General features: G+C 42.4%; 1 protein-coding gene across 2 annotated transcripts in view; it reads right to left on the bottom strand.

Moving 5' to 3' along the window:
* The window catches only part of RADIL (Rap associating with DIL domain), a 448,013-nt gene that overhangs the window by 170,070 nt on the left and 252,086 nt on the right, over positions 1-25,857 (bottom strand). For both annotated transcript variants that reach the window (XM_085629184.1, XM_085629183.1), the window contains exons 4-5: positions 17,659-18,345; positions 2,817-2,854 (exon numbers count right to left, since the gene is read on the bottom strand). In XM_085629184.1, coding sequence (XP_085485310.1) covers positions 2,817-2,854; positions 17,659-18,345 — 725 coding nt within the window. The remainder of the gene's footprint in view (positions 1-2,816; positions 2,855-17,658; positions 18,346-25,857) is intronic.

Raw genomic sequence — 25,857 nt, 5'->3', positions numbered from 1 at the left:
TGAGGAGCCGGAGAAGTCCCACACCCTGATGACAATCTTGGACCCAGGCTCCTTTACAGGATTGATTTCTCTATTGTATGAAGCCTTGAAGGCAGACCGAAGAATAGATGTATATAGGGTCCAGAATAGGTGGTTGGACGACCTGCCGACACCTTTAACAGAGGGTGAGAAGAAGAGAGCGTTCGCGCAGGTACAGGAAGTTGCCAACAACGGCAATTTAATCTCACCCAATGTTATTATCTGCACCGCACTTACCTGATCCCCCTCCAATATCACAATTTGACCTGGTGCATGCCTCGACATGCCCTTCATGTGGAGCTGGACCAGCTCATTTTGTATTGTATTGTATACCAAATTTGTAAAGTGCAACTTTCACCCACGGCACATATGATTCCCAGTCGAGATGTCGATTAAACAGTGCCTTTAGGTGTATTACCGTCCCCCAAACCAAAGACCCGTATGCAGTACAGATTTACCTCTCTGGAGTTGGTGTTGGCAAGGCGTCTAATTGCTATATATTGGACGCAGTCTGTGACCCCTCGTACAACTAAATGAAAGGCAAATATGTGTGAAGGGGGGGTTGCAGAGGACCTCCACCTGCGCATTGTTCGCACTGATGAAAATGCCGAACGATACTTGGCAACGTGGGGTATTATACTAGAGAGACTGCTAGCGACTGATCAACCAAGTGGGGATACAGCTGAATCCCCTCACAGTGGATGCGACTGTCAGAAACTCCCCCGCTGTCTGATAATGACCATGGTTAATAGACGAGTAGATTGAGTGGAGTGGCAAGGGGGGGGACCTGGGGAGCAGAACTCTATACCCCGGTCGAATCTCCCTTATGTGGGCCCACGGGCGGGGCGCAACTGAGAGAGCCTCTATATCCCATTCTATTCACATTAGCTAGGTTGACTCCTTGTTGCATTGTACTGGAAAACTTAATAGAGATCCTCGCAGCCTCGTCCCCCACCTGCCCCGAATCAACGCGATCAAACCTGAGGAGTGAGCCAGGGGTGGGACAGCTGCTGAAATATATACAGGCCAGTCTGAATGTTAAAAAATAAAGAAAACACTATTGTGATTTACCTCATTCCACAAATAACTGCTGAAAGCTTTGTATTACACTGTTTGCGTTGAAAATAGATAAAGAACCATGAGACAACGCAAATACGACTGAAATATAGGATTATTACCCTGGATGGTACATATGGACTAAAGCTTGGTGGCTCACGGGCATGAATATTTATATTATACTGATTAAACAGATGTAATGTGTACTATACTTGACATATTTCCCTGACGTGTTATACATGTAACAACCATGTACAATCCGTGGGGAGAGACGATATGTACCGCACTGTTATTACTAGCCACAAGCATGGGCCCAAGTTATATGTTGTATATGTATGAGCGTAAATGCTCTGTATATCAAATGCTAATAAAAAATGGTTAATAAATAAATAAAACAAAATGATTTTAATAGGATTTTTTAGAAAACAGAACACTTTACTTAGTGATGTGCAAATGATATTTCCTGATACCAGTTTTGTACACGTGATCGTTTGTACATGATATACTTTATCATTAAAATGCATGTCTGTGGGAACGTTGTGGCTATTGCAATGGAAAATGTGCTGCCTGTAAATAACAGTACACTACCACATCATGCTTTAGCCATATATTTATTAAACGTGAGAGTTTTTAAACATGAACTGAGGAACATACATGCCCCACCCTGATATCAATGATATTTGTGAACTGAGCGGCAAGTCGGGATTCATGTGTACCCTATATGTGGGCTAGATTCCGATTATACATGATGCAAACGTTTAGCCTATTATATCCAACAAAAGAGTTTTTTGTACAGCAGACATGCTGAACCCACATATTTCAAGCTGCTCTCAGTTGATAATGGAAAAAAAGCAGACTGAGAAATAAAAACATTTGCCTAGGACCACGCTATTCAAGACTAGTTTATGGGTCAAATGCATTATATTTAGGTCGAGTAGATTACTAAAGTCACCAGACCTCAGGTTTGTTATTGGTTATATGATTTTTCAAGGCCTGCTTCTTTCCACTCACGTATGCTCCTTCCTACCTCCTTTTGTTGCTCCTTCATCCACGTATGCGGCTTTAAGACAATCAAGATAAGTTATCATTTCATTGCCATATTTCTACTTCCCCCCTCCAAAAGCTATACCATCTTTAATGCAGTCTGGCTCCCAACTCTTATCTTATACCCTTGCTCTCCCTTAACGTTTTGTTGGCCCTTAGTTCTTTGAGGCAGCCTGAGGGCTGCAGAGGAGCTACACGGGTAGTCAATATAACATTTGTATCTCTTCTTCACTCTTACTTCTGCCCTATATCCTCTTTTCATGTGTTCTGTATGTCTCTCCCACTTACTTCTTCTGTTCCCCTTGTGTAACTTAAAGGGTACTTACACACTACAAACTCTACAAAACCAACAAGGATGACATAACATCAAGTTGCCGCCCACCCTCTTCCCTCTGTCTTACTTTCCTGTGCCAAGTCCTGTCCTTTTCTTGTCACTCCCATTTCTTCTCATTTTGCCCTTCACTGCTTTTGAAGCTGCCTTGCTACAGCACAAACAGTGCATAGGCCACCAACAATTACAGCATCATGTTGCCTTTTTCTGCCCCCTACACAACCTTCCATCGTTCTTGTCCCCCGCCATCTTGCTTCTTCTGCAGAACAAGTGCAACACATGCAGCCAGCATGATGTAGAAAGGCCTGGTTGGAAACTGCATGGGATCTTGTGTTTCTAACATAGGATGCCAAAGAGATAAACTTACTGCTGCGATTGTTTATCCGCCAACTCTTTCGTCTTTTCCTAGGGACAAAATAACAGAATGAATGTAAGCAAGAGAAGTATGCATGAGTAAATCCGTAAAAACACAGAGACAGCAACAGTCCTGGAGGAACATAGAAAGTAAGAAAAGGGAAGAGAGTGAGGGGAGAAGAGGGAAGGGCTGAAAATGTAATATATGGAAATAAAAAAGAAGGGCACAGGCAAAGACTAATAGTGAGAAAACAATAGGTTTCAGCATTCGTATTGAAGAAATGATTTCACAAGCTTCACTAACATACTGAGCAGGGAGAAGCGAAAGCTTCTCATTATGTAGAAAAGGATAGAACAGCAGCTGCAGAACAAGTGTCTCTTTCACACACATAAAAGAAACAGTACTAAATGCTTGCAGCACATAAGTATAGGTTACCAGGCACATGTGCACAACTGATAGGCACTCGCCTGCAGGCCATGTTCTTTAAAAAAAAGTGTTAGATCTGATCTTACTGCAATGGGGGCGGGGACAGTGAGCGTGGGTGCAGGGTCAAAGGTGTGGTTAAAAAAGAACAAAATATTCTGTAACTAGTTGTTGGTCTATAACTTTCAGATAACCATGGAAAATAACGCACACACCTGAAATTCAAAATAAATGCAAGCTAAACTAATCAGTGGCAAATGCACTATTTTATGTTATGAAACCTCTGTTGGTTAATGGATCCTGGTTGGAGCCGTAGGGCAATAGTGGCCTGTATATTTTAGTGCTATGAGGTCCCAGAAAGTGTCAGAAAGCACTGTGATATGTATAACAATATTGTAAACTTACATTGAACACAGTATAAGATAAGCTGCTGCAAAAGATTCTCATTGAAGATAAAAAGTGCTTTCAAAATGTACATATTAGTAATATGCAATCAGACTGAACCAAGTGCATAAGTGTCCATTGAAAGCACACACTCCAGACCTCAGCTAACACCCTTACAATACCTCTGAAAAAGAATGCATCTTTGTCGTACGAACCTGCAAATGACTGTCAATTAAAGCCGATATTGGCTTCCAAGCAGCTTTTACATTTGCAGATTAACCAATTGCAAACATTTACATTTCTTTCAGGGAGAAGGCACCACAGTAAGAAAGTTTGTTTCTTGTTTAGCTCTGGTCTCTAAGGACTCACAGCACCAGAGATTACCTCCCTCCCGTTTGAGCCAAGGCCTCTCAGTTGTCGGAATCAACCGTCTGGAGACGGATGTGTGCTCAACGTTCCCGCCCACTTCACGCAGAGAAGGTGCACGCCACGGTCCGTGCAGTGAACCAGAAATCGGCCACAACGCAGACCACAGCAACAACACACGCTTACCTCACATATTTAACAAGCTGTAGTGCGAGATCTTCTCATACACACAATGGGTAGTGTACTGAGCTCCACCTACACCCCGGACACAGAGCAGATACAGCACAGAGCCACCCTCCGTCGAGGACACAATGGGCATGAAGATGTGTCAGCATTACACACACTCCTCGTACACAGAGCAAGGACTGCAGTGGTACACACCTCCAAACACAAGCAGGACATGTACACTACAAGCAGCAGAGACAATGCAAGGTTCCTTTACACACATACCAGGCACACATAAGGCATAAATCTTCTATTTCCACATTGATGAGGCGGATTAAACAGACGATCCTTCTGGCGTATGAGTCTCAGGGGCCAGTGGCATCAGCCGGGATTTAGGGGAGGTCTACCCGTACTATTTCGGTCTCCTGGGCTTCTTTCAAGGCAGTATCGGTAGAAGACATTTGTAGGGGTGCTACATCGGCCTCTCCTCACATGTTCATGGACCACTATCGGGTGATGTTGGGATGTTCTGCTGCTGGGGATTTTACTGCGGCTGTTCTGACGGCTGCCACTGACGCAGATTGACTTTTGCCATCATGTTGTGCTGTTGCCTTTTCCTCTGTTTGTTGTGTGGTTTGAACCATATTTGTGCCTCACATTTTGCGTTTCTGGTGTTTTTGTCTGGCAGTATTTGCTTTGGTATATATTCACTACCTCAGTAATGTGGCGAGGAAAACGTAAGAGCAGGTAAAGCCAGGTTACTTACCGATAATCTTCATTACTTCAAGTGAAATCTTCCTCACCACACGATTTCCCATCCCTCCCTTCCCTGTTTGGTTATTGGCTTCATGTTTTTTTGTACTGAGGCTTGGTAGTTGAACAGGAAGTAGGGTGGGTCGTGCCTCTTATAGTAGGCCAGAGGTGAAGACGGTCGGCCATGTTATGGAGGGATGGGAAGGCTAGAGCGCTAATTTGCTTGGAGGGTTCTGTGGGGAAGCTGAAGCTCAATACGTCAGTAATGTGGCAAGGAAGATTACGCTCGGAGTAATGAAGATTACCAGTAAGTAACCGGGGCATGATACAGAATAAAGAAAACAGTGTAAGGTTCCTAAACTACACCTGACAGTTAAAACACAGGGCGGAATGTAAACTATCATCATACACAGTGAACAGGTGCAGCACTCCAAGCGGCGTGTAACTGCCTCTTGTGCAGCAGCAGGGCAAGCGTCACCCTGTCTCAGTCTTTCTCACAAACACACAACCATGAGCAACACATGGAGACAGCCAAATGACATTCACCATGCCTGCACGCAAGCAGGCTCATCATCCAGACCGCCACTCCACCTCCCCACACACACCAGGTACAGGATGGATTCAGCACTCAAAGATTTCCTCTCACACTGACTGGATGCAGAAGAGCAATTAGCACTACAAATCTCCCTCACACAGAACAAGTATAGTACGGCTGACAATTGTAACTACACACATGCACCATTTACATGCAGCAAGGGCATCGGCACTGCACACTTCCCTCATACACAGAACAGATACAGCAAGAGCAGCAAAGTCTGGCGCTTCCTTACGGACCTGTTGCATAGGAGGCGGTAGAAATGCAAGCTGCATACAAACACACAGAGTATGACAGCAGCGCAGCAAACTTCCCTTGCACCAAGAACAGGTATAACACAGGTCGATTCTTTCACATACAATAGGTTAAGAATGGGCAGCATTAGTGAAGACAGGGCACTGTCAGCAGCAGTGCGTATGTACCACTCAGTTTGAAAACATAAAGCATAGGTAGGTGTACCTAGCTACAACACTCACACGCACACACACTCAAACACATTTGCACATGCACACAAAAACACACGCACATACTAAAAGCACACGCACACACACACACACTGTCCTATGAAATGTTTGTGATGTTAACAGAATGTGTTGTAAGGAAAAGGTATCTTATGTTTCACATATTTACAGTAATCCATATTGACTTGGCAATTGTGAACATTTTCAAAGGGTAAGTATGGCTGAGAAAGAAAGCGAGAGTGTGACTCTGAGAGGTAGAAACTGTATGACAGATGGAGTGCAAGCGACAAAAAAGGAGAGGGTGGGTGAGAGAATAAGAGATAAGCAGGAGAGAGGTGCCTCTGAGGGGCACAAAAAAGTGGTACGCCTGAGAGGGTAAGACAGACAGAAAAGAGAGAGAGACTGGAATAGAAGAAGAGAGGCAAGGAGAAAGGATGTGTGTATGTGTGGAATGATAGTCCATAGCTCCTACATCAGTCTGGTACTTTTGGACTTTTTTCAACTTATTCATCTGGTTCTATTGTTTTTTATGGTCTGGCTTGACAGACAATTATGTGAGCAACACTAGAGAGAGGCTTTGGCTCCACCCACATGTTGGAGCCAGGAGTACATGTTCTGATTGGACAGAAGTTGTGTGCTGCCATGAAAAAGGGCTTACTGTCTACTGTCATTTTGCTTATTTATCCAACTGCCTGAGCCTGAACTTTCAGGGGCACACACATGACATGAGAATGCCATTAAAGTTTCTTAGATAATTAGATACTTTGTGTTATTTTTCGCTGGCAGCAGCACCAATGGGAGGGGGACAGTCATTAAAAACATGGATTGTTAGGTCTGGCTTGGCAGTGCAACTGTCACCTGACCTTTTAACCTACACCAACACTGCTCTACAGTTCTTGGCTTCCACACAAATACATACCCATGCGATTTACTTGTACTGCATCATATTGCCATACAACTTTCCTTTAACCCCTTGAGTGCCCATGACGAGATGGTCTCGTCATGGGCCGCGGTTGCGCTGTGCCCATGACGAGACTATCTTGTCATGAGCCCCGCCCGCTAATGAAACGCCCGGCACAGGGCGTGGAAAGGGCGGGGCGCTCAAGGGGTTAAAGCCAGACCTATTGGCATTGCTAATGCTTGTTTATCTAGAGGCTTATGACCCTTAGATCACATGGTGTCAAAGGCAAGGTGCTACCATGCAGTTCATATCTGTTCCGGGCCCCAAAGTGCTCCTTTGTTGAACATCAGGCAGTAAATCTCTAGCAAATGATGAGACACCTTCCAGTTGGTTGCAGTACTGTCTGGGATATGTGGATACAGACAGTGGGAACGAAAGGCATCTCATGGCAATGACAATCGAACCAGTCTGACCCACTGAATCCATTCCTGGATTGCACTGGAGATTTTCCATGAGTTTCAAGACATCCACCTGGATGCTTTGCTACTCGAGGGAAGTGAATCCAATGTGTAACCCCCACTGTTTGTCGATGGTGGCAACTGCAGACCAGGCTAACGGATGACTGACATTTGCTGGCAGCTGATTCAAGTACAGGTTCACAAGTCTTTACACGTACTATATGAATCCATGCATATCCACATAATTGGGTCCCTACTTTGTATGCTGTGTGTAGAATTATACACACATGCAAGAGGGAGACCGCAGCAGAATACATGGAGTTCTCCAGAGGACACAATGAGAGCAGTTGCCTTTTAGGTTGTCTTCATGCATCTTACAGATGCAGCAATGCACATGCTGCTGTTCCCCCATACTCCGCATAGATCTCTGTGAGCTGGGGAATACACAATCAGCCAGCCAAAATAGCCAAAATACCTGCCTGCAGCAATCTCATACCCTCTGTGCTATGCTGAGTGTCACCTAGCATCCAGAACACCTTTGCTCACAGAGTCTCATTTTGGTGAGTCCAGTGTACATGATCTGTCCAGATGATATCCGCCTCTCTGCTGTCTATTTAAACAGTCTAGGAATAAAGTCAGAAAGGCATACTTTCTATGGATCAGAAAAGTCTAAATTAAAAAAAAATCTGCCATCTCCCATGCCCCAAAGCATTATAAATATCAGCCCATCTAACCAGTCTTTTTACTTTGTGTGGTTTAAAAGAAGACTCTGCTGCACCACACCAAGAAGCACTGGCAAGAAACAGGACTTTGTATGTCACAGTTCTTCTTCAAGGCTAGGCACAAGTCTAGCATTTTTATAGAATGCACTCATCTGTGACCTAGAAAAAAGAGAAGAAACTGCACTATCTGGGGTGTAAATGGCCAGGTCCCTCACTAAGAAGATCCAGAAGTAAGGTCTCAACAAGTGAAGGCTCCACCTCGAGGAGGTAAGTTGCCAAAAACAATGAAGACTCATGCCTAGCTGGCCAGAGCCGGTGCTTAGGTTCCTGGCTATCCAGATTCAGCAGACACTGGTATCATGTTTATAGACTTTACAACTCCAGAAATATATGTGGCTTAAAGTTACGATTGGACCTTGAACCTACACCCTAGTCTTCCATTATTAAATGGTTATTTAGTGGGTCCAGTCTATTGGCTGACCTGTTTCCATGTGCGGTAACTAAGTGAAAATCATTAGCATGACAGTCAAGGGTACAGAAACGGAAGTGCTGCAGTTATAGTGCTAAGTCTAACTTCACAATTGGTAGTTCCTATTGGGTGAACACCAGCTGTGAGATAAGATGAGATAGAAAATGGTCTCACCTCTGAACCCTGCCAGTGCCCATTGATCAAGACTAATGGATATCTAGTATCGGTGTTAATGGGACACTAAGCTGCACTGTCTACGGGTTAAAAGTACTTGAGACTCTAAAGTCACCACTGTGTACTTGGAAATTAACTACTAGAGTCATCACTTTACTTTTTGTGATTTTTTTTAAAGATTCTCAGCACCCTGGTCACAAACTGTTTTCACTAACAAAAACGAGTGTCTGCTTACCAATCATGAATTCACACAAGTATTGTAATAATAATAATGGTTGCAGTCCTGTATAATCGACACAACAATATCAACATACAATGAAACTGAAACGTAAATATGATGACCCTATACTTTTAATTAAAATAACATAAACAAATATCAAAAGTAAAAGAAATCTACAACCAAAATATAGAGTACACTAATGTTTAAAAATACCAAAAAAATCCATAAGACTATTGAAAACCCCAAATAGTGTACCTTAAGATTGCTATTTAGAAAAAAATGTTTACCTAAAAGTAATTTGAATTTTAAATAAATTGTAAATTAAAAAACATATGTTCACACTTTTAAATAAAAATATAACTGATATAATAGAAAACCTTTAATATTATACCTGATATGTCTGTGGTGTAATATCTTTATGAAGATAACATTTCAATTAAAATTGTATGTATAACAGATATCTTTGCACAGCTTTTTTTATATTTAAATCATAACAAACATGTAATTTAAGGTATTATGGATGATATTATCAAAATGTCTTTTAATTTATTTGAAATATTTTTTGCTTGTATTTTTATTTTATTAAACTGCATTGTTATTATGGTCCAATGCTTTTTTAATGCCATTATATAGTTCATTATGGCATATCTTACAGTGCGTAAAATAAGAATGAGTAAGATGCGAATGAGTGGGTAAGTAACACATGAGTAAGACACGCTATGTTAGTTATTCCTGAGTGCATGTGCTACACCAAAAACTTAATTGACAACTTTAGGTTGTTGAAAATTGAGGCATAACAAGGGTTATCTAATGTAAACACCCAATAGTCATGGGTAATACTGGGCGGGATAATAAAAATAATAAGAGTGTGCATATTTTCTGTTGTCATATTTTTAGGTAACATCTCAAATCTCTTAAAGCTATAAAAACTCACAAGAATTCTCAAGTGCATTCCTTCTTTTTAAATCAGCTGCAAAATTGTGGAAAATCGCCCCAAATTTCTCAAACATAACAAAATCTAAATAATTATTGTAAACATTTACATATCTAAAAATAAAATATAAACATCTTCATAGATACATTTAAGTTTTATTTTTTAATATAAATCCGTTTTAGAAATCTACAAAATTAGAATTTTTTTTTTTAAATAAATCTATTTTTTTTAAGAAGCTAACTTTCTGTAAAAACATACTCTAAACTAACTAAAACAATTAGTTAATAAATTACAACTATATTGAATCCATAACTACAAATATATTTTCCAATAAATACTGAGGTATTGCCGTAAAAGATTGGGTGAGTCCATATGATTGGGGGAGGAGGGTACATTTACTATTCTAACTCCCTTCCATCAAGCACTGCAGTAAGAACACATAACCCAGTGGGCATATCCACTATTCTAACTGCACCTCTAAAAAACTTGAGGTTGGTGGATAAAACTGAGGGGGGCATATTTACTATTCTAACTCCAATCCAAACACACACCGAGGTAATGGCACGTGAGTGAAGGTGGGCATGTTTACTAACATTGTGGTGAGTGCATTTAACTGGGGGTGAGGCATATTTATCATTATAACTTAATTCTCATAAACATTAGTGTAAGTATATATAATTGGGATGAGCATATTTATTATCCTACAACCAAACCTACAAACCTTGGAGTATACAATTGAGGGGAACGTAAATAAAATTCTAACGCCAGTCCTATAAACATTTAGGTAAGTGCATGTAATGGGTGGAGGGGCGAGAAGGCACAAATACTATTTTAACTCCATTCCAACAAATTTTGGGATAAGTGCATATAGTTTGTGGAAGGGAATGCTACTATTGTAACCCCAGTTCTACACATATTTGGTTAAGTTCACATGAGTGATTGAGGCACATTACTATTGTAACTGTGGCCCAACGAAAATTGGGGTAAGTGTGAATATTTGTGGAAATCATTATTAATTCTATAACTAGTATGGCTAAATCATAATTTTTAGACAAAATATCTTTACATCTTTCATATATAAATTTCAAATCCAATCCTATACACTTTTAAAAATGCAAAATAAGAAAATATAACCCACACATATGAAATTGTAATTATTGTTAATAATATTATAAAATACATTTTATTTATACAATTAAACATCAGATTATATTAAGGTATAAATACAAAATAGCTAGAATCTTTTAAAATTATGTATTACTTATGTTTTAATTTAACTTTTTATTTCTTTATTATTTCACAAAATTATCAAAAATTATTTTAACGAAAAATATTTATATGAACAAAAACGTTATTGTTCCTTAACATTTTTTATCTTACAGCTCTATCCACCCTCTTCCTCAATAAAACCCACAATCTGTTAAACAATCCAAAAATAAGAAATTAATAAGGCATTTAATAATATTAATGCATATAAATTAAATTAGAACATTGGAAGGTTGGGAGCTCCATTGTAGACAATGGAGTGCTCCATGCTTCTACGGGGCGGTAAAGGCCCGCAGAGCAACATTCCAATGTTTTACAATAGCTTCTCGAAGCTCAAGGGGATTTAAATCCCCTCGAGCTTCGAGAAGCCTTTGTTTAATTTGTTAGAACATTCTGCCCTCTAGTGGCAGAATGTTCTGATAGCCTTATAGCCCTCCGTAGCAGGGCTATACCGCTATTAAAGTCCCGCTGCTTTTGTTAAAGTCCCTCGCCTTCGGCTCGGGCCTTTAACGCCGCAGCGGGCCTTTAATAGCCGGTATAGCCCGCTACGGTGGGCTATAAGGCTAAAGTAATAAAACATCAAAAATAAATAATGAATTTTATAAAACATTACCCACCCAATAACCCGAAAAAATGCCCACTAACCTAAAAAATAAACATTTAAAAGGTATATTTTGTGTAATAAATTTTGCATTATTACAAACAATATAACTTAAAAAATAAAACAAAATACCATATAAAAAGGATATTAAATAACATGATAGTTAAACAATATTTTAATCTTCAATATTAATATAGGAACTAAACAATATAATTTCACTTGATATTCCCAATCCCATCCTCAATATTTTTGTACTCATTATATTTTTACCTCGATATTTAGCACCGTTGAAATTTTGGAGTTGATACTCTGTTATAGGAAAGGTCCTATTTTGACCTGTCGTATTTAGAGATTCGTGTCTGGCTGGCGGGGATATCTGTGCAGTGATAGAAGCTGCCACCACAAAGGCTCCCTTGAGAGCACTGAAGGTTTCTTTAGCAGGGGCCATGTTTAAATTGCTCCTTCTGCAACTTATTGTTCAGAGAAAACTAGCTAGAGTGTTTTCTCTGATCAAAAAGCAAATGGCCCCAAAAGCAAGAAGATTTATTTTTAGTACATGGGGGCCATTTAGACATTTTCCATTTCCTTTCTGTGACAAGCTTTTTTCCAGTCCTCCAGGACCATCCATAATGATAAGGAAATGTATATGGTGTTTGTCAGCACAGGGGCTCATCAAATATAATTTGAATTTAAATTTGAATTTAAAATTATTTATAAAGCGCACGTTCACCAGCGGTTTCATGGCGCTGCAACTAACAGATATCTGGGCGAGGGAAGCCGAAGCTGAGTTAAAAGGAAACAGAAACTGCTAATGAACTAGTTAAAAAATTTAGTAAACAAATGAGCTTTGAGCTGTTTCCGGAATTGCGGATAAAGAGTTAAGGCTCTAAGCTCAAGAGGCAGGGAGTTCCAGAAGAGTGGAGCAAGGGTCGCAAATTTCGATCCTCCCCATTTCTTCCTCCGGAACCGCGGGACTGTGAGAAGGGATTGAGTGGATGAACGCAGTTCCCTGGAGGGAACATAGGGAATTATGTCAGATGAGATAAAAGCCGGGGCCGTGCCCAGTCGTGCTTGGAAGGTGATGGAAGCAAGCTTAAACTGGACACGCGCGCGGACAGGGAGCCAATGTAGGGACTTGAGGAGGGGAGTGACATGGTGAGACTTTGGTAGTTTAAACACCAGGCGCGCCGCCTGGTTTTGGATCTGCTGCAGACGCCTTAAGCTATATGCAGGTATACTTGCATATAAGGCGTTGCCGTAATCCAGGCGGGAGATGACCATTGCCAAGGTGATCAGTTTCAAAGCGTCAAAAGAAAAAAAACGGGACACCTTGCGTATAGTGCGCAGTGAAAGAAAAGAAGAAGAAACCACAGAACTAACCTGGGAGTGAAGGGTGAGTTGAGAATTGAGATTAATGCCTAATGTTTTTACTGAGGTAGAGGGGACAGGTGGAGAGCCTAGGGAAGGGGGCCAAAACAAGGAAGACCAGGGGCTGGATGAACCACCCGTCAACACCAGCTCAGTCTTGTCTGGGTTGAGTTTCAGATGGTTGTGGTTCACCCAGTCCCGGATATGAATCATGATAGATTGGAAGTTAAGAACAGAGGCAGGGGAAGAAGACAGATTAAAGACAAGTTGGAGGTCATCCGCATAATTAAATATGGTGACCTCCATTTGCTGCAGTGAGAAAATAAGAGGGGCGATGTAAAGATTAAACAAAAGAGGTGAAAGGGAGGAGCCTTGGGGGACCCCGCACTGAACTTTCCGAAAGTCCGCAGAAAAATCACCCAGGCGAACTGCCTGGGTGCGGTCCCTCAGGAAGGAGGATAACCATACCAGCGCGGTGCCCCCGATCCCCGCCGCCCTGACACGGGAAAGCAAGATGGTATGATCAACCGTGTCAAAAGCGGCTGAGAGATCGAGGAGAACCAAGGCCTGGGTCTGGTTAGTGCCCATTCCCTCCCTGAGGTTGTCGAGGACCGAGAGGACTACGGACTCCGTAGAGTGTGCGGGGCGGAATCCGGCCTGGCAGGGGGCAAGAACCCCGTACTTCTCCACAAAAGAGCTCAGAGCGCAGGTGACATGGCGCTCGAGCACCTTCGTCAAGAAAGGCAGGAGAGAGATGGGGCGTAAATTGGCAGGGACTGAGGGGTCTGCACCCGGCTTCTTCAGGATGGGAACAATGACTGCTGTTTTGAGTGAATTGGGTACCACGCCCTGGGAGAGAGAACTATTGAGGAGGTGAAGGGGGGGGTCTGGACAAGTAGTAAAGATGTGACGGAGGATGTGGGCAGGGCAGGGATCTAACGGAGAGCCGGATTTGACAAGGGGAATTATGGAGGTCAGGGATTCCTTGGTCAAGGAAGGGAAAGTAGTGAGTTGTCCCTTGGGGGGAGGACACTGGGGATCCACAAAGGTAGGAGAGGGGAGAGGGATATTGGCTTTAATAGTGGCTATTTTCTGAATGAAGAAATTGTTTAGGGAGTGACAGAGTTCCTGGGAAGGGGTGGGCTTCAGAGTGGTTCTGTCGGAGAATGCCAGGTTGTGCACAATCGAGAAGATTTCCCTCGATTGGTTCTTAACTGCGAGGATTTTTGAAGAAAAATAGGTTGTTTTGGCCGCCAAGATAGCCTTTTTATATTGAGTCAGGATGTTAATGAACTCCAATCGCAGTGAGGGGCAGTAGTTTCTCCTCCAGGCCCGCTCCGCTCGACGTACCGCTAGTTTGATGGCCTTAAGATCTTCATTAAACCACAGGTTGGCATCCTTCTCCCGCTTTGAGGTGACCCGTTTCAAAGGGGCAATAGAGTCGCAGCCTGAGGAGAGCCACTGTTCAATGGCCGTGAACTGGGAAAGGGTGGATAGACATTGTAGGGAGGGGTAGGAGGTGGTGAGTAGGGTGGATAAATTTTCAGGGTCTACTCGCCCCCAAGCGCGGACCCAGATGTTCTTAGGAAGTGGGGGCTTGGCAGGGGGATGTGTGGGAAGGGCAAATGAGATTGAGATCAAATGATGGTCTGACCACGTACAAGGTGAGATGGATAGGGACTCTACGGGACAGTTCAAGGACCAAATCTGGTCTAGGATGTGACCCTTGACATGGGTAGGAGAGTGAATATGAGATGTGAAGTTAAGAGATTGAAGGGTGTCTGAAAATTCTTTTGAGGATGGGCATTCTGCGGGGTCTGAGGGCCAAAAATTAAAGTCACCCAGGAGCAAAATGGAGGAGTTGTTAACTGTGATTGTGGCCAAAACTTCCAGAAAATCGGGGAGAAACAATAAAGGGGATTGAGGGGGACGATAGGTAAGTATGCAAGTGAGGGGAGGTGTAATAGAGGTGGTACGGATAGCCAGGTACTCCGTAGTGGCAATATCTGGCAAGGAAAGAGTTTGAAAGGGGAGGTCAGTTCGGGCGATGACCGCAACACCGCCCCCAGCTCTACCATTATGGCGATCCGCACGTAGAGCGTAATATGGGGCTGGGAGAGTGGCCAATAGAACGGGGAGGGAGTCATCGCAAAACCATGTTTCTGTTAAAAAAAGAAGATCTGGTGCATGAAGGTCTAGCAGCACCGATAGTTCATACGAGTGGGCTACTGCAGACCGGGTGTTTAAGTAGTATACCGAAAGGGTTTTAGAGGATCCAGGGTTAACATCACCCACGGGGGGTGATGGGGAATGTGTTGAAGGGGAAGGATGGCGGGAGAAGGAGCAGGAGACAGGCCGAGAGAAGAAATGCGGGAACAGGTAGTGGCTGGTAAAGACCATGGGCCCTGGAGGCTGCGGAGTTGGGCGGGGGAATGGGTGATAAATTGGGCAGAGTGACGTGCCCCTAGCCCCGGACAGCCGCGGACGGGCGCAGACAGGCTTGCCTTAGGCGCGCCTTCGGCGCGCAATCGTCGCGCCCGCTGCGCCCGTCCGCTGCGCTTCCGGCCCATACACATTGTTTTATAGGGGCGTTTTAGAGGGAGTGGAGAAAAAAAAGGGGGCGTGGCCGGCGAAGTGGGTGGAGCTAGCTCGCTCGCTGTTGATGGCGGCAGCGAGGGAGGATTCCCCGTGACAGCGTCAAGATCGGCTGTCTGGGGGTCAAGAGTCAGGCTGGAATCCTAGCTTTAGTGCAGGTAAGTAAAAACACAGAATTACACAAGTTTTAAAATTCAATTAGCAGCGCTCCCGGCTTTCCGCCTCAGGAGAATGTTAGAATGGACGCGCTAGTGATCAGCGCGCCCTTTTAGCCTGGGAGAAGGGGGCGTGGCCGGCGAAGTGGGCAGAGCTAGCTCGTTCGCTGTTGATGGCGGCAGCGAGGGAGGATTCCCCGTGACAGCGTCAAGATCGGCTGTCTGGGGGTCAAGAGTCAGGCTGGAATCCTAGCTTTAGTGCAGGTAAGTAAAAACACAGAATTACACAAGTTTTCAAATTCAATTAGCAGTGCTCCCGGCTTTCCGCCTCAGGAGAATGTTAGAATGGACGCGCTAGTGATCAGCGCGCCCTTTTAGCCTGGGAGAAGGGGGCGTGGCCGGCGAAGTGGGCAGAGCTAGCTCGTTCGCTGTTGATGGCGGCAGCGAGGGAGGATTCCCCGTGACAGCGTCAAGATCGGCTGTCTGGGGGTCAAGAGTCAGGCTGGAATCCTAGCTTTAGTGCAGGTAAGTAAAAACACAGAATTACACAAGTTTTCAAATTCAATTAGCAGTGCTCCCGGCTTTCCGCCTCAGGAGAATGTTAGAGTATATAGCAGTTTCTTTGAGGATTTAGGTGAGACAGGAGTAAGGAGCAGAACTATGTCTGATCAATTTTCGCAGTAGCAATTACCTCAGTATGGGTTACTGGTGTAAAGGTAGCAAGACCAATCGAGGGTGATTTAAAAGTGCCTAATATTTGTGTCATAAATTAATGTCCTTAGATAGAGAAGCAAAAATGTTTTCAATTTTCTCTTGAAAAAAGGAAGAAAGATAATTCCATTGAGAGTCACAGTGGCATTGCGGGCTATAGGAGAAGTGAACTCTTTTATGACATGGAGGAGTTCTTTGGATGACTGAGAGGCCTGTTGGATGTATTGGGCAATAAAGTTACTAGGTCACTTTTCAAAAGGTATTAGTATGGTATGATTTAATATTCTGAATAGGTTATCCCCCTCCAAATAATTATTTTATGGACCCACCTTATTTGCTCTGTGCCATACTATGTCACCGGATGAAGCTTCCAAAGTGCTACAGCAACAATCAATATGTAAATAAATAAGTGCCCAGATTCGAATCAGCAAAAGGAGCCATTAGCATACCCCACTGCATTCCAGTTAGACAGCGTATCATCGTTAAAGCTCTATGCACAGCTTACAGGACCCTCTCCGGGTATGGACCTGCCTACTTTAAAAAAATATCTCAGGTGGTACACTCCTAGCAGGAACCTTCACTCAAGCATGGCCAAGAATCTTGCGGTTGCTCCCTTTAGAAAAATATATGGGATGGAAAAGGTTTCTTTAGATCCACAGCTTTGTGGAACTCTTTGCCTTTGGAACTTAAAACATCCCCTTCCCTGAAAGCTTTCAGTAAGTCCTTGAAATCCTGGCTTTCATTCAAAACTAGGAACATAACACTCTCACCCCTTGTCCCGCTGTGCTGCGCCAAGACACTTCCGGGCAATAGTTTGCACTTAATAAATTCCTCATTCATTCATAAGTAAGGGGAAATGTGAAGGTCATTAAAGCAAGAGATTTTAGAACAGAAGAAAAATTATGACCAATAAAACATCCCTGACTCAAACTAGACTACTCCAGAACTTTGCAAGCAAATGCATATTGGGTTAGGCTATTACATTATGTCTATTCATCTTATGCTTCTATCACAGCTCTGGTTTAACCTTTGGGCACCCCCATTCTCACACGTTGTGAAGTCCCAAGAAGAAGTTTAATAAGCCCCTTTCATCCAAGCCCCACGCCACCCGCGCTCTCCACATATTCACTGACCCATACGGTCCTTTGTATTCTTCTTGCGGACTTCAGTAGAAGGTGACCAAACTCGCCAGGTTCAAAGTTAGCAGCGGAGTGCTGAATGCAAAGGCAAAGGAGGAATGCTGGAGCCAGCTTGTAATCGTCCCCTCCTGGTTCAATGAGCGTCAGGATTCGCTCCACCAGCACATCCTCGAAGGCCCGGTCATAGACAAGCTGAACTTTTCTACTGGGAGACCTTCTAGACAAGCTGCCGAAGTTGGAGGGCAGACTGTGCTTTTTAGCCACAGGCTCCTTTCCCTTCAGCAAATTGCCGCACATTTTACAAATGGAGTCCATCTCTGGGTGGGCAGTCCTGCTCAAAGTTTTTAACCTTGCCAACGTTGGAGCAGGAAGTGGTTGCGCTTTCATGGGATCTTTGTACAGTAGCAGATAGTAAAGGCCCAAACTCAGGAGGTCCCCATGTTGTAAAAGGGTAGTTCTCACAATGTCTGAGAAGTTAACTGAAATGTGGGCCCCTGGGATGGGATCCAGAACCAGTCTTTCTTCCATGTGTTGACCAGATCTGTTTGGAGTCCTGATCTTCTTAATGGTGCAATGAAGAGGCAGGATGTCAGGGGCAGAAAGGCTTATGCTGGGTTTGCTGGATGGGGTTCTCTGGCCCACGGTGTACTGATCACGGTTCAGGAGGTAAACCAAACTATCCTTTAACAAAATAAAAAAGAGAATTAAAGAGTGAAGGAATATCAGGAGCAGACAACAGTTAAAGAGTAATTTCAGCAGTTGTGTTTCTTCTGCATGAGTGAGAAGTTAAAAGTAAACATGGTAAAACACAATGAAGTAAAAAGCACGTCCATCCTCAAAATCAGGTTAAATGCGATATAGTAAGGATGCATGGCAGCCTTTTCCTGTTACTCAGTTCGGTGAATTGTCAAACATGCAGAAATAGGGAACTAAAATCCAAGTGAGGGTGAAGTGCAGCGAAGGCTCCAGACTTTAAGGTTATTGAGTAATATGTGGTGCACATATGGCTGTGGGACACAGAGGGACCTGATTAGTGTTATTGTAAGAAGGCACCTTTATTTTGAGTATCTTTACATCTTTTCCACTCCCTCTACCCATGATTCTCTTGCACCATACGTGTTATATGTTTAGACTCATTGATCGGTTGCGAATATTTTCCCCAGCACATTGCTGGGGGGAAGTAGGTGAGCAATTTTCTGAACATATTGAAAATGATAACAAACCACCTTGAGGCTCCCTCTACCACTGTATGAGTGACGTGCCGGCCCATAGTTCCTACTACATTTGCCCCTGGTGCGCCACTCATTAGCCTTCATCTCTGGTATGATACCCTGCTGTTATATAGGAGGTATTATTAATGTGTAAGGAAAGGGGTGCTTGCTTTCTTGCCGAACCTGTAGGACGCTCATATCTACCGTGCTGGTGTTCACTGCCTGGTGCCTTAAGCTTGAGTTTATTTCCTTTTTAAGGTGGCCTAGGCTGTTGAAGGGAATTTACATAATGTTTTGCGCTGTGGGGCTCTATAAATGAAAAGGCTGTGTAGATGACAATGTTGATGCAATGAGCAGTAAATCCCTGTAACTATTGCACTTGGTTTAGGAATAGCTGTGCAGTAATACCTGTTGAATGAAGCCAATAAAGTCTTGTTTAAACAAAGACCCAAAGGGTGCAAGTGATTGTTGCACTCCCTGTTTCTACTCACATAGTTTAGTGCCCTTAATTCAACGATTTTATCAATAAAAAAGAAGATGTAAATTAAGCAGGATCCTACTTAGTATGTTGTTTTTTTCGACTGTTGGTTAGACAGCACCTGTAGTAGAATTAATACTTTATTTGATGTTATGATTTAAATATTAAAATACCAGCCACCTTTGATTAAGGCAACTGATACATTTTTAGAAATAAGGCTTTTTAGGAAAAACCTGTGCAGTTAGATTTCTCCTCCAAGGAATTCTTATGGTTATCTGAATACTGGACTCACATGCCAGGCTTACAGTACAATCAAGACATGATTTGTGTCTGATTACTTCATTTCAGAAAATGGGAGAGGGAAGGCTGTGTACTTGCTTCGGTTTTATTTAACTATGAGTTATTTCCCATTATGTCTCAACACTATTGATACATATGTTTTCAAGATTAGTTGCTTGGAGGCTAGTCCGCTTATGAATGGGGATGATGGCCGCTTAACACATCTGACTCCTGGGAAATTACAACAGAAGCCTGCAAAATTAATTGTTGGGATGTACACAGGATAACCAACTTGGGGGCATATCATCAAGGCCCCGCGATTAAATTATCGCCGCTTTAGCATCCGTTTTCGGCCAAAAAACTGCTATAATTTTATCGCACTATCAGCAAGGACACGCCAACGCGTGTTTCCATCTTTAATGAGATGCAAAGTGGGCGTTCCTGACCAAAATAACGTGAGAAATGTCGCTAACCGACATTTCTCCAATTATCAAGCTGCACTCTAACCTGCATAGCGATAAGAAAAGTAGTGCTAACAGCGCTTATCGCTACTTTCCTTACGCCTGCTTTCAATCTGACTTAGCCATTATATCCAATGGAAGGTGGATACTATAGCTAAGTCTGCCCTGCCCTATCAACAAGCTATCGCCTATGTTTGTGCTATTATCGCTGGATTTTCAGCAATAATCACACATTTTGCAGCTAGCGCTTGGATTTTTATCGCATTGAAGATAAGCGTTGCTTATAGCACGCTATCTTTGCGATAAAATCCAGCGATAGCCGGCGATAATTATCCTTGCGCTAAGCGCGCTTAGCGATAATTATCGCCGGCTGTTGCTGATATGCCCCTTGAATATTAACAGGGGCGGGAACCTCTACTCTAAAAATCATGAATTGCATTTTAATAATAAGGCTATATAGCACTTCCCTCTTTTACTATTCTTTTGTTTTGTGAACAGGAAGGGGGTGGTGGGGGGGGGGGGGTGCGTGGCATTTGTTATCCTGGTTCCCTTACTCCTTCTGAGGGATTTCCCTTGTAGACCCGCTCCCTGCATATTACTTAGTAATGCTATCATTATTGACATTTGATGTCTGTATTGCACTGTCCTTAAGGAGCAGGGGGTCCTGTTCTTCTTTTCTCTGTTTGAAAATCAATACAAGAGTTAAACCATAATAATAAGGCTATGGAGGGATTAAAGGCCTTAATTACACTTTGGTGGATTGCTCGCTGTCCAACCAGCATGGTAGAGGTCACGACCTTCACCGCCATTGCAGGCGACCATCCGGCATATTTAGGGATCACTATCTGGTTAGAGGGGATCTCTCTGCTGTGAAGAGAGCTATTGTGGTGCAGCTCCCTTCACAACAGTGAAATTTGCCAAGTGTGTGCCATGTTTAAAACACCAGCTCAGTAAACTTTATTTTATTCAGAGAAAATAAACTCCCAAAGTGGGAGCTTGTTTTCGCAAACAAAAAACATAAATGGACCTGACAGGCAGTGAGCTTTTTCCTGTATGTAAGAGTCATTTAACATATTCTATCCAGACATGGATGAGAGAAAGTGACTGACAGTATTCCCGTCCTCTGTAGGAAAGGATGACCATCACTGTGACCCAGTGGATGCGTGACAGACATACCGCCAGGTCAGAGGTTACCACCAACACAGCCGCTGCAGCCTTTGCCAAGGCTAACCAAGAGTTTTCCCTGACACTAAAAAGTGTGTTGGAACGGTCAGTCTGGCCGGGAGGGAGGGCCACCAGGCATATTACCCATTCCACCAAACCCTAAATAAGACCCTCAATCTTTAAAATAGTTAGGTTATCATCTATGTGAGCTGGGTACTTGGGATGCTCTCTTGAAGGCTTTTAGCTATTCAGGAACCTCAACCGTGAAACTATTTACCAAATATTATTATTCTGTGTGAGGTGAGAGGTGTATTTTCCACCCTTGCTGTTAAAAGCCGTTTCATGAAAAGGTGGTCACTCTAATATCGTCTATGTCTAAATTTAGGGAGGACAAACATACAAGATTGATTATTGACTATAGATTATGTGGAGGTAGTTTTGACCTTGCCCCCTGAGGGCACCATGAATGCTGCTAGCATGGAACAGTGATTATGGCCCTTAACTGTCAATGTCAATACATTGACGTTCTTGGTTATACTATCACTAAATAGCAGGGGAAGAGAAACTCTTGCTGGTTACTCACTTAGAGCAGCGCCATCTTGTATTCTATAGCCAGTGAAAAAATATAAAATATAAAGGGACTTTGTGTCTTTTCTTTTCATCTTAGCAAACACATTTTTCTCTGATTTGCCGCTTTCTGTATCTAGAAGGTTGTTCAAGTCCTTTTGTAGAGTATACATAAGTAAACAAATTCATTGGCCTCTAAACAATCTAGCCTTACTTGTTAAAATACCAAATACACATACTATGGAAATGTATATAAAGTTGAAATTGGGAATGTTCACTACACAATACTTGAAAGGGATTTATGGAATGCTTCTCAGCAAGGAAATAAATAATATATAAATTAACAATACCCTTGGCTCTTTGATGAATATAACATTTGATTGCCTAATGTTCTTTTGAACCTAAGCAACACTCTTTAAATGAATGTCTGTTTCTAAGTACTTATGATATCCCAATTAAAATAGATTTTCCTATATTTTCATCAGCAACTAAAATATGTTTTAAATATTTTAAGAAGATTAAAAATGGAGACACAATTATTGACTGTTGATATTCATAAAACGTATATATTTCACATATACCGGATAGTTAAATTATACTGTAAAGTGATGATCACTATACAATAAAAGTGAAAAGAGCAAAGTTTTAATTGCTGACAGATTAAAGTATTATGGTTTGTATAGCGTTTGTTAAACTGTTAAATAGGATTATTAGTGGAGAATCACCACTGAATTTATTCGCTTTTTAATAGTACTGTTTTTTATGAAACCTTTGACACATTTAAATGGTATTTATACAGCGAAATTCAGTTTCGAGTTGTATTCCTTTTATCCAGCATTTACATTTAGCCTAAAAGAAGCTGCGAGTAAAAAATCTGAAAAATAATGAACTGTAATGTGTAGTAGATTTTCTAATTTTTGTGAAAGGCTGCCTATCTTTTACCCGTCACCTTGAGACTTGCACATGCAGATGCATGCATTATCAAGCATTCTAGCTTTAGTCATTTTAAGCAAATCTTGCACTATAATCCAAAAACTGTCCACATAAAACTAATTTTGTCAGCCAACAGCAGACAGTTCTCAATAACAGATGCATATCACCCTCTTGAGTACAATCCAATCTGCTTTTCAGACTAACCAATAAATATACAAATAACCTCCACTTACATTTCTTGTATGCAAATTCCCTTTATACATAGTCATTGTGTAAATCCTGAAAACCAGTGTTGGCTTTACAATTTGGCGGGTTGCTGAGTCCAGCCATTTTCCAATTTAATAATTAATTAAACCAGACTCGCCCACAGGAGGCTCTTATAACGCACAGGTAACCACGGTTTGGCCACACAGGCGGTGTAAAATTAAATATATATGTCTCGAAACATTTTCAGCCCTACAACAGTTTTCCATCGTAGTTTACCCTGTCACTAATCTTTTCTAGATTCAATCCAATAAAAGACACAGCGCTTCTAGCCTGGAATATTGAGTAGGTAATATCGAAATACCTTAATATCGTAGCCAAAAGACCCAGTACCAATTACCAAGGAGGTAAGTGCATATAGGCACGTATGGATTTGCCATTCTTAATTACAGATCTACATATCTCAAAGATAAACATATCGTCAAGGTACATAGATTTGGAATTAGGTATACAAAATCTACACATACTCGGTTGCCTATATTTTGGTGCTCGATAATGCCTACTTGATACTCTGTGCCTACACCAGATACAGACCTGTAAGACACAGCCTCCACACCTGTCGGCAAACCCAGATTCAACAAGATGTTTTAATTGTTGCTTTTAAATCCACGCTCTGCCCTGCTCCTGTCCCATTGGGTGCTACAACTCTTTTTTAGAGGATGTATATTGATGTTCAACCATAAAATGTAATGAGAGTTCCTCATGTTAAAATTGCTTTTCTGGCAGCTCCCTGCCTGTTTAGAGAAGTTGACGAGCCCGCCGCACGTTTTGTTGCAGACATTAAGTGGCGGTGTTCCCTGTTCAAGAGCGGTAACTGCTAGTAAGAAGCACAACAGCCGTTTCCCCTTCATCTCCTGCTGCTCACAAAGCACACCATTTTCCCAACAGCCAATTCCTGCAATGGGCTGAGTGCGCCTTATGTCTTTGTCATCCGAGTGGAAGGGACTGATGGCGCCGCCGTACACTGAAATTAAAATCCGGCTCTCAAAGCCTCTTGGAGTGTTCAAAAGGCCTGACCACAAATTTAAAAGCCATCATAAGTCACTCCATATTTTTTTTACATATGATGTGTTTTTTTCTAACTCCAATTAAAACAAATACTTAACCGGCATGTACCAATCATGTAATTGAACCATGGACTTCCATTCATCTTCCCCATGAAGATAATCCCAATCATTTCCACCCCTATTACTCCGTACTCTCACTGCTATATCAAATTTGGCCTTTCCCATTTTTTGTTTGAGAAAAAATATCAAAAGGACCTACTAAACTTCAAGACAATGTGCACCTCCCAAACCAGTACTGCTTAGTCTTACAGATAATGCTGACAGGAAGTTCATCCTCACATACTGGGATGGAGTGCTGACCATCAGCCGATGCATCTGAAACACTATCGCCCCACACCGAAATTATTATAAAGAACCAGGTTCTAAGATAAACGTCAGGGACAGCGGAGGACTGGGACACCATGAAAGTTGGAACAATAGCTATGGCTCGAGTTAGACTAAACTTGCAGTTTCATTATGCAAACCATAACTCCAGTATTGCTTGCACTGTGCATCAATTAGCATCAATGTATAATACTGTTAATCTACTGAGTCATGGTATCAAGAGCAATAGGCGTTATGCATTTGTGATGACTGTTGCGCAAACCTGGAAGCAAATTGTGCGTTAACTGATTACAGATACAGTCGGCATGGTAATTAGACGGTGTGCAGTTTTCACAATATTCAGTGTTTCACACCTCAAATGGTTGAGAAGTCATTAATTGTCACCACCCCCACATTCCGAGTTGAACAAGCTTAGACTTTGTGCAGTCTGCCCCCCTGATTTGTGGTCGATTGAGCTAGCAACATTTGGTGTGCGGGAATTCCCTTCAATTTTCGTCCAGGTTCGAGAGCAAACAGGAGCATGAATTAGTAGGAAGGTTCAAATGAAGAGCTTAGACTACTCTTACCCAGAAACAGTTTACTAAAACTCGAATTTTTTCACTGCTCCAGAGCTATGGAAATCTGCATCTAACAATCAGAGCTATCCTTCGTACAGATCCTGGGCCACCTGTTAGAAGCGGTGGTCTTCAAAGTCTATCACAATGATCATTTACAAGACAATAACAAATTGAATTAAACACTACGCTCCTCCTTTTGACTGGCTTTTCAATTCCGATTGGCCAGATATTGAACATTATTGGGCACTTCTGAATTAAATGTTGCGGTCTTTCAAAGCAGCCAAAATCTGTGCGTGAAACACCAGTGGAAAACATGTGGGAAATGGTGCAGTAACACCGACCCCCGCATATTATTTTTCAAAAACCTGTAATTTACTTTATATCCCCACCCCTGAATTTATTGAGACCTCAGGACAAGCTAATATCAGTAGCGTGGAAACAACGTTTGGATTACTCCAGCCAATCGTAATGGAGGCCTAAGTGCGTTGTTATGCTAATTAGCTAAAACATCTGGTTTGACAAACTTCAATTGCTTGCCATGCATGCATTTTGTAACCCTGTATTTCTTTCTTTACCCATTATGTTGCAGAAGGTTCGGCAGCCCCCATTCGCATTGAGCAATCTCTCTGCACAAAAGGGCCATTGACAGGTTTTTTTTCTATACAAATTCCCACCTTCGGAGTTTGTTGTTGACAAACGAGTAACTTTGTAAAGCTAGCGAAATTATTACAGTGCTTGCTTCTCAAAGTTGTTTCCTTCAGTGCAACCCCTGCACTGGGGTCTGCGTTGAAAGTTTAAGAGATTCCTGTCAGGCCAGTGGGGGATATCTAAATTGGGCAGAAGATACTCCATTAAGGCAGGGAGGCTACAGAATGGCTGAACGCTGAC

Source organism: Triturus cristatus, chromosome 10 (assembly GCF_964204655.1).
Source record: "Triturus cristatus chromosome 10, aTriCri1.1, whole genome shotgun sequence".
Classification (NCBI taxonomy): Eukaryota; Metazoa; Chordata; class Amphibia; order Caudata; family Salamandridae; genus Triturus; species Triturus cristatus.
Note: the sequence above shows the minus strand (reverse complement) of the source record. Positions and strands in the feature narration are given on the sequence as shown.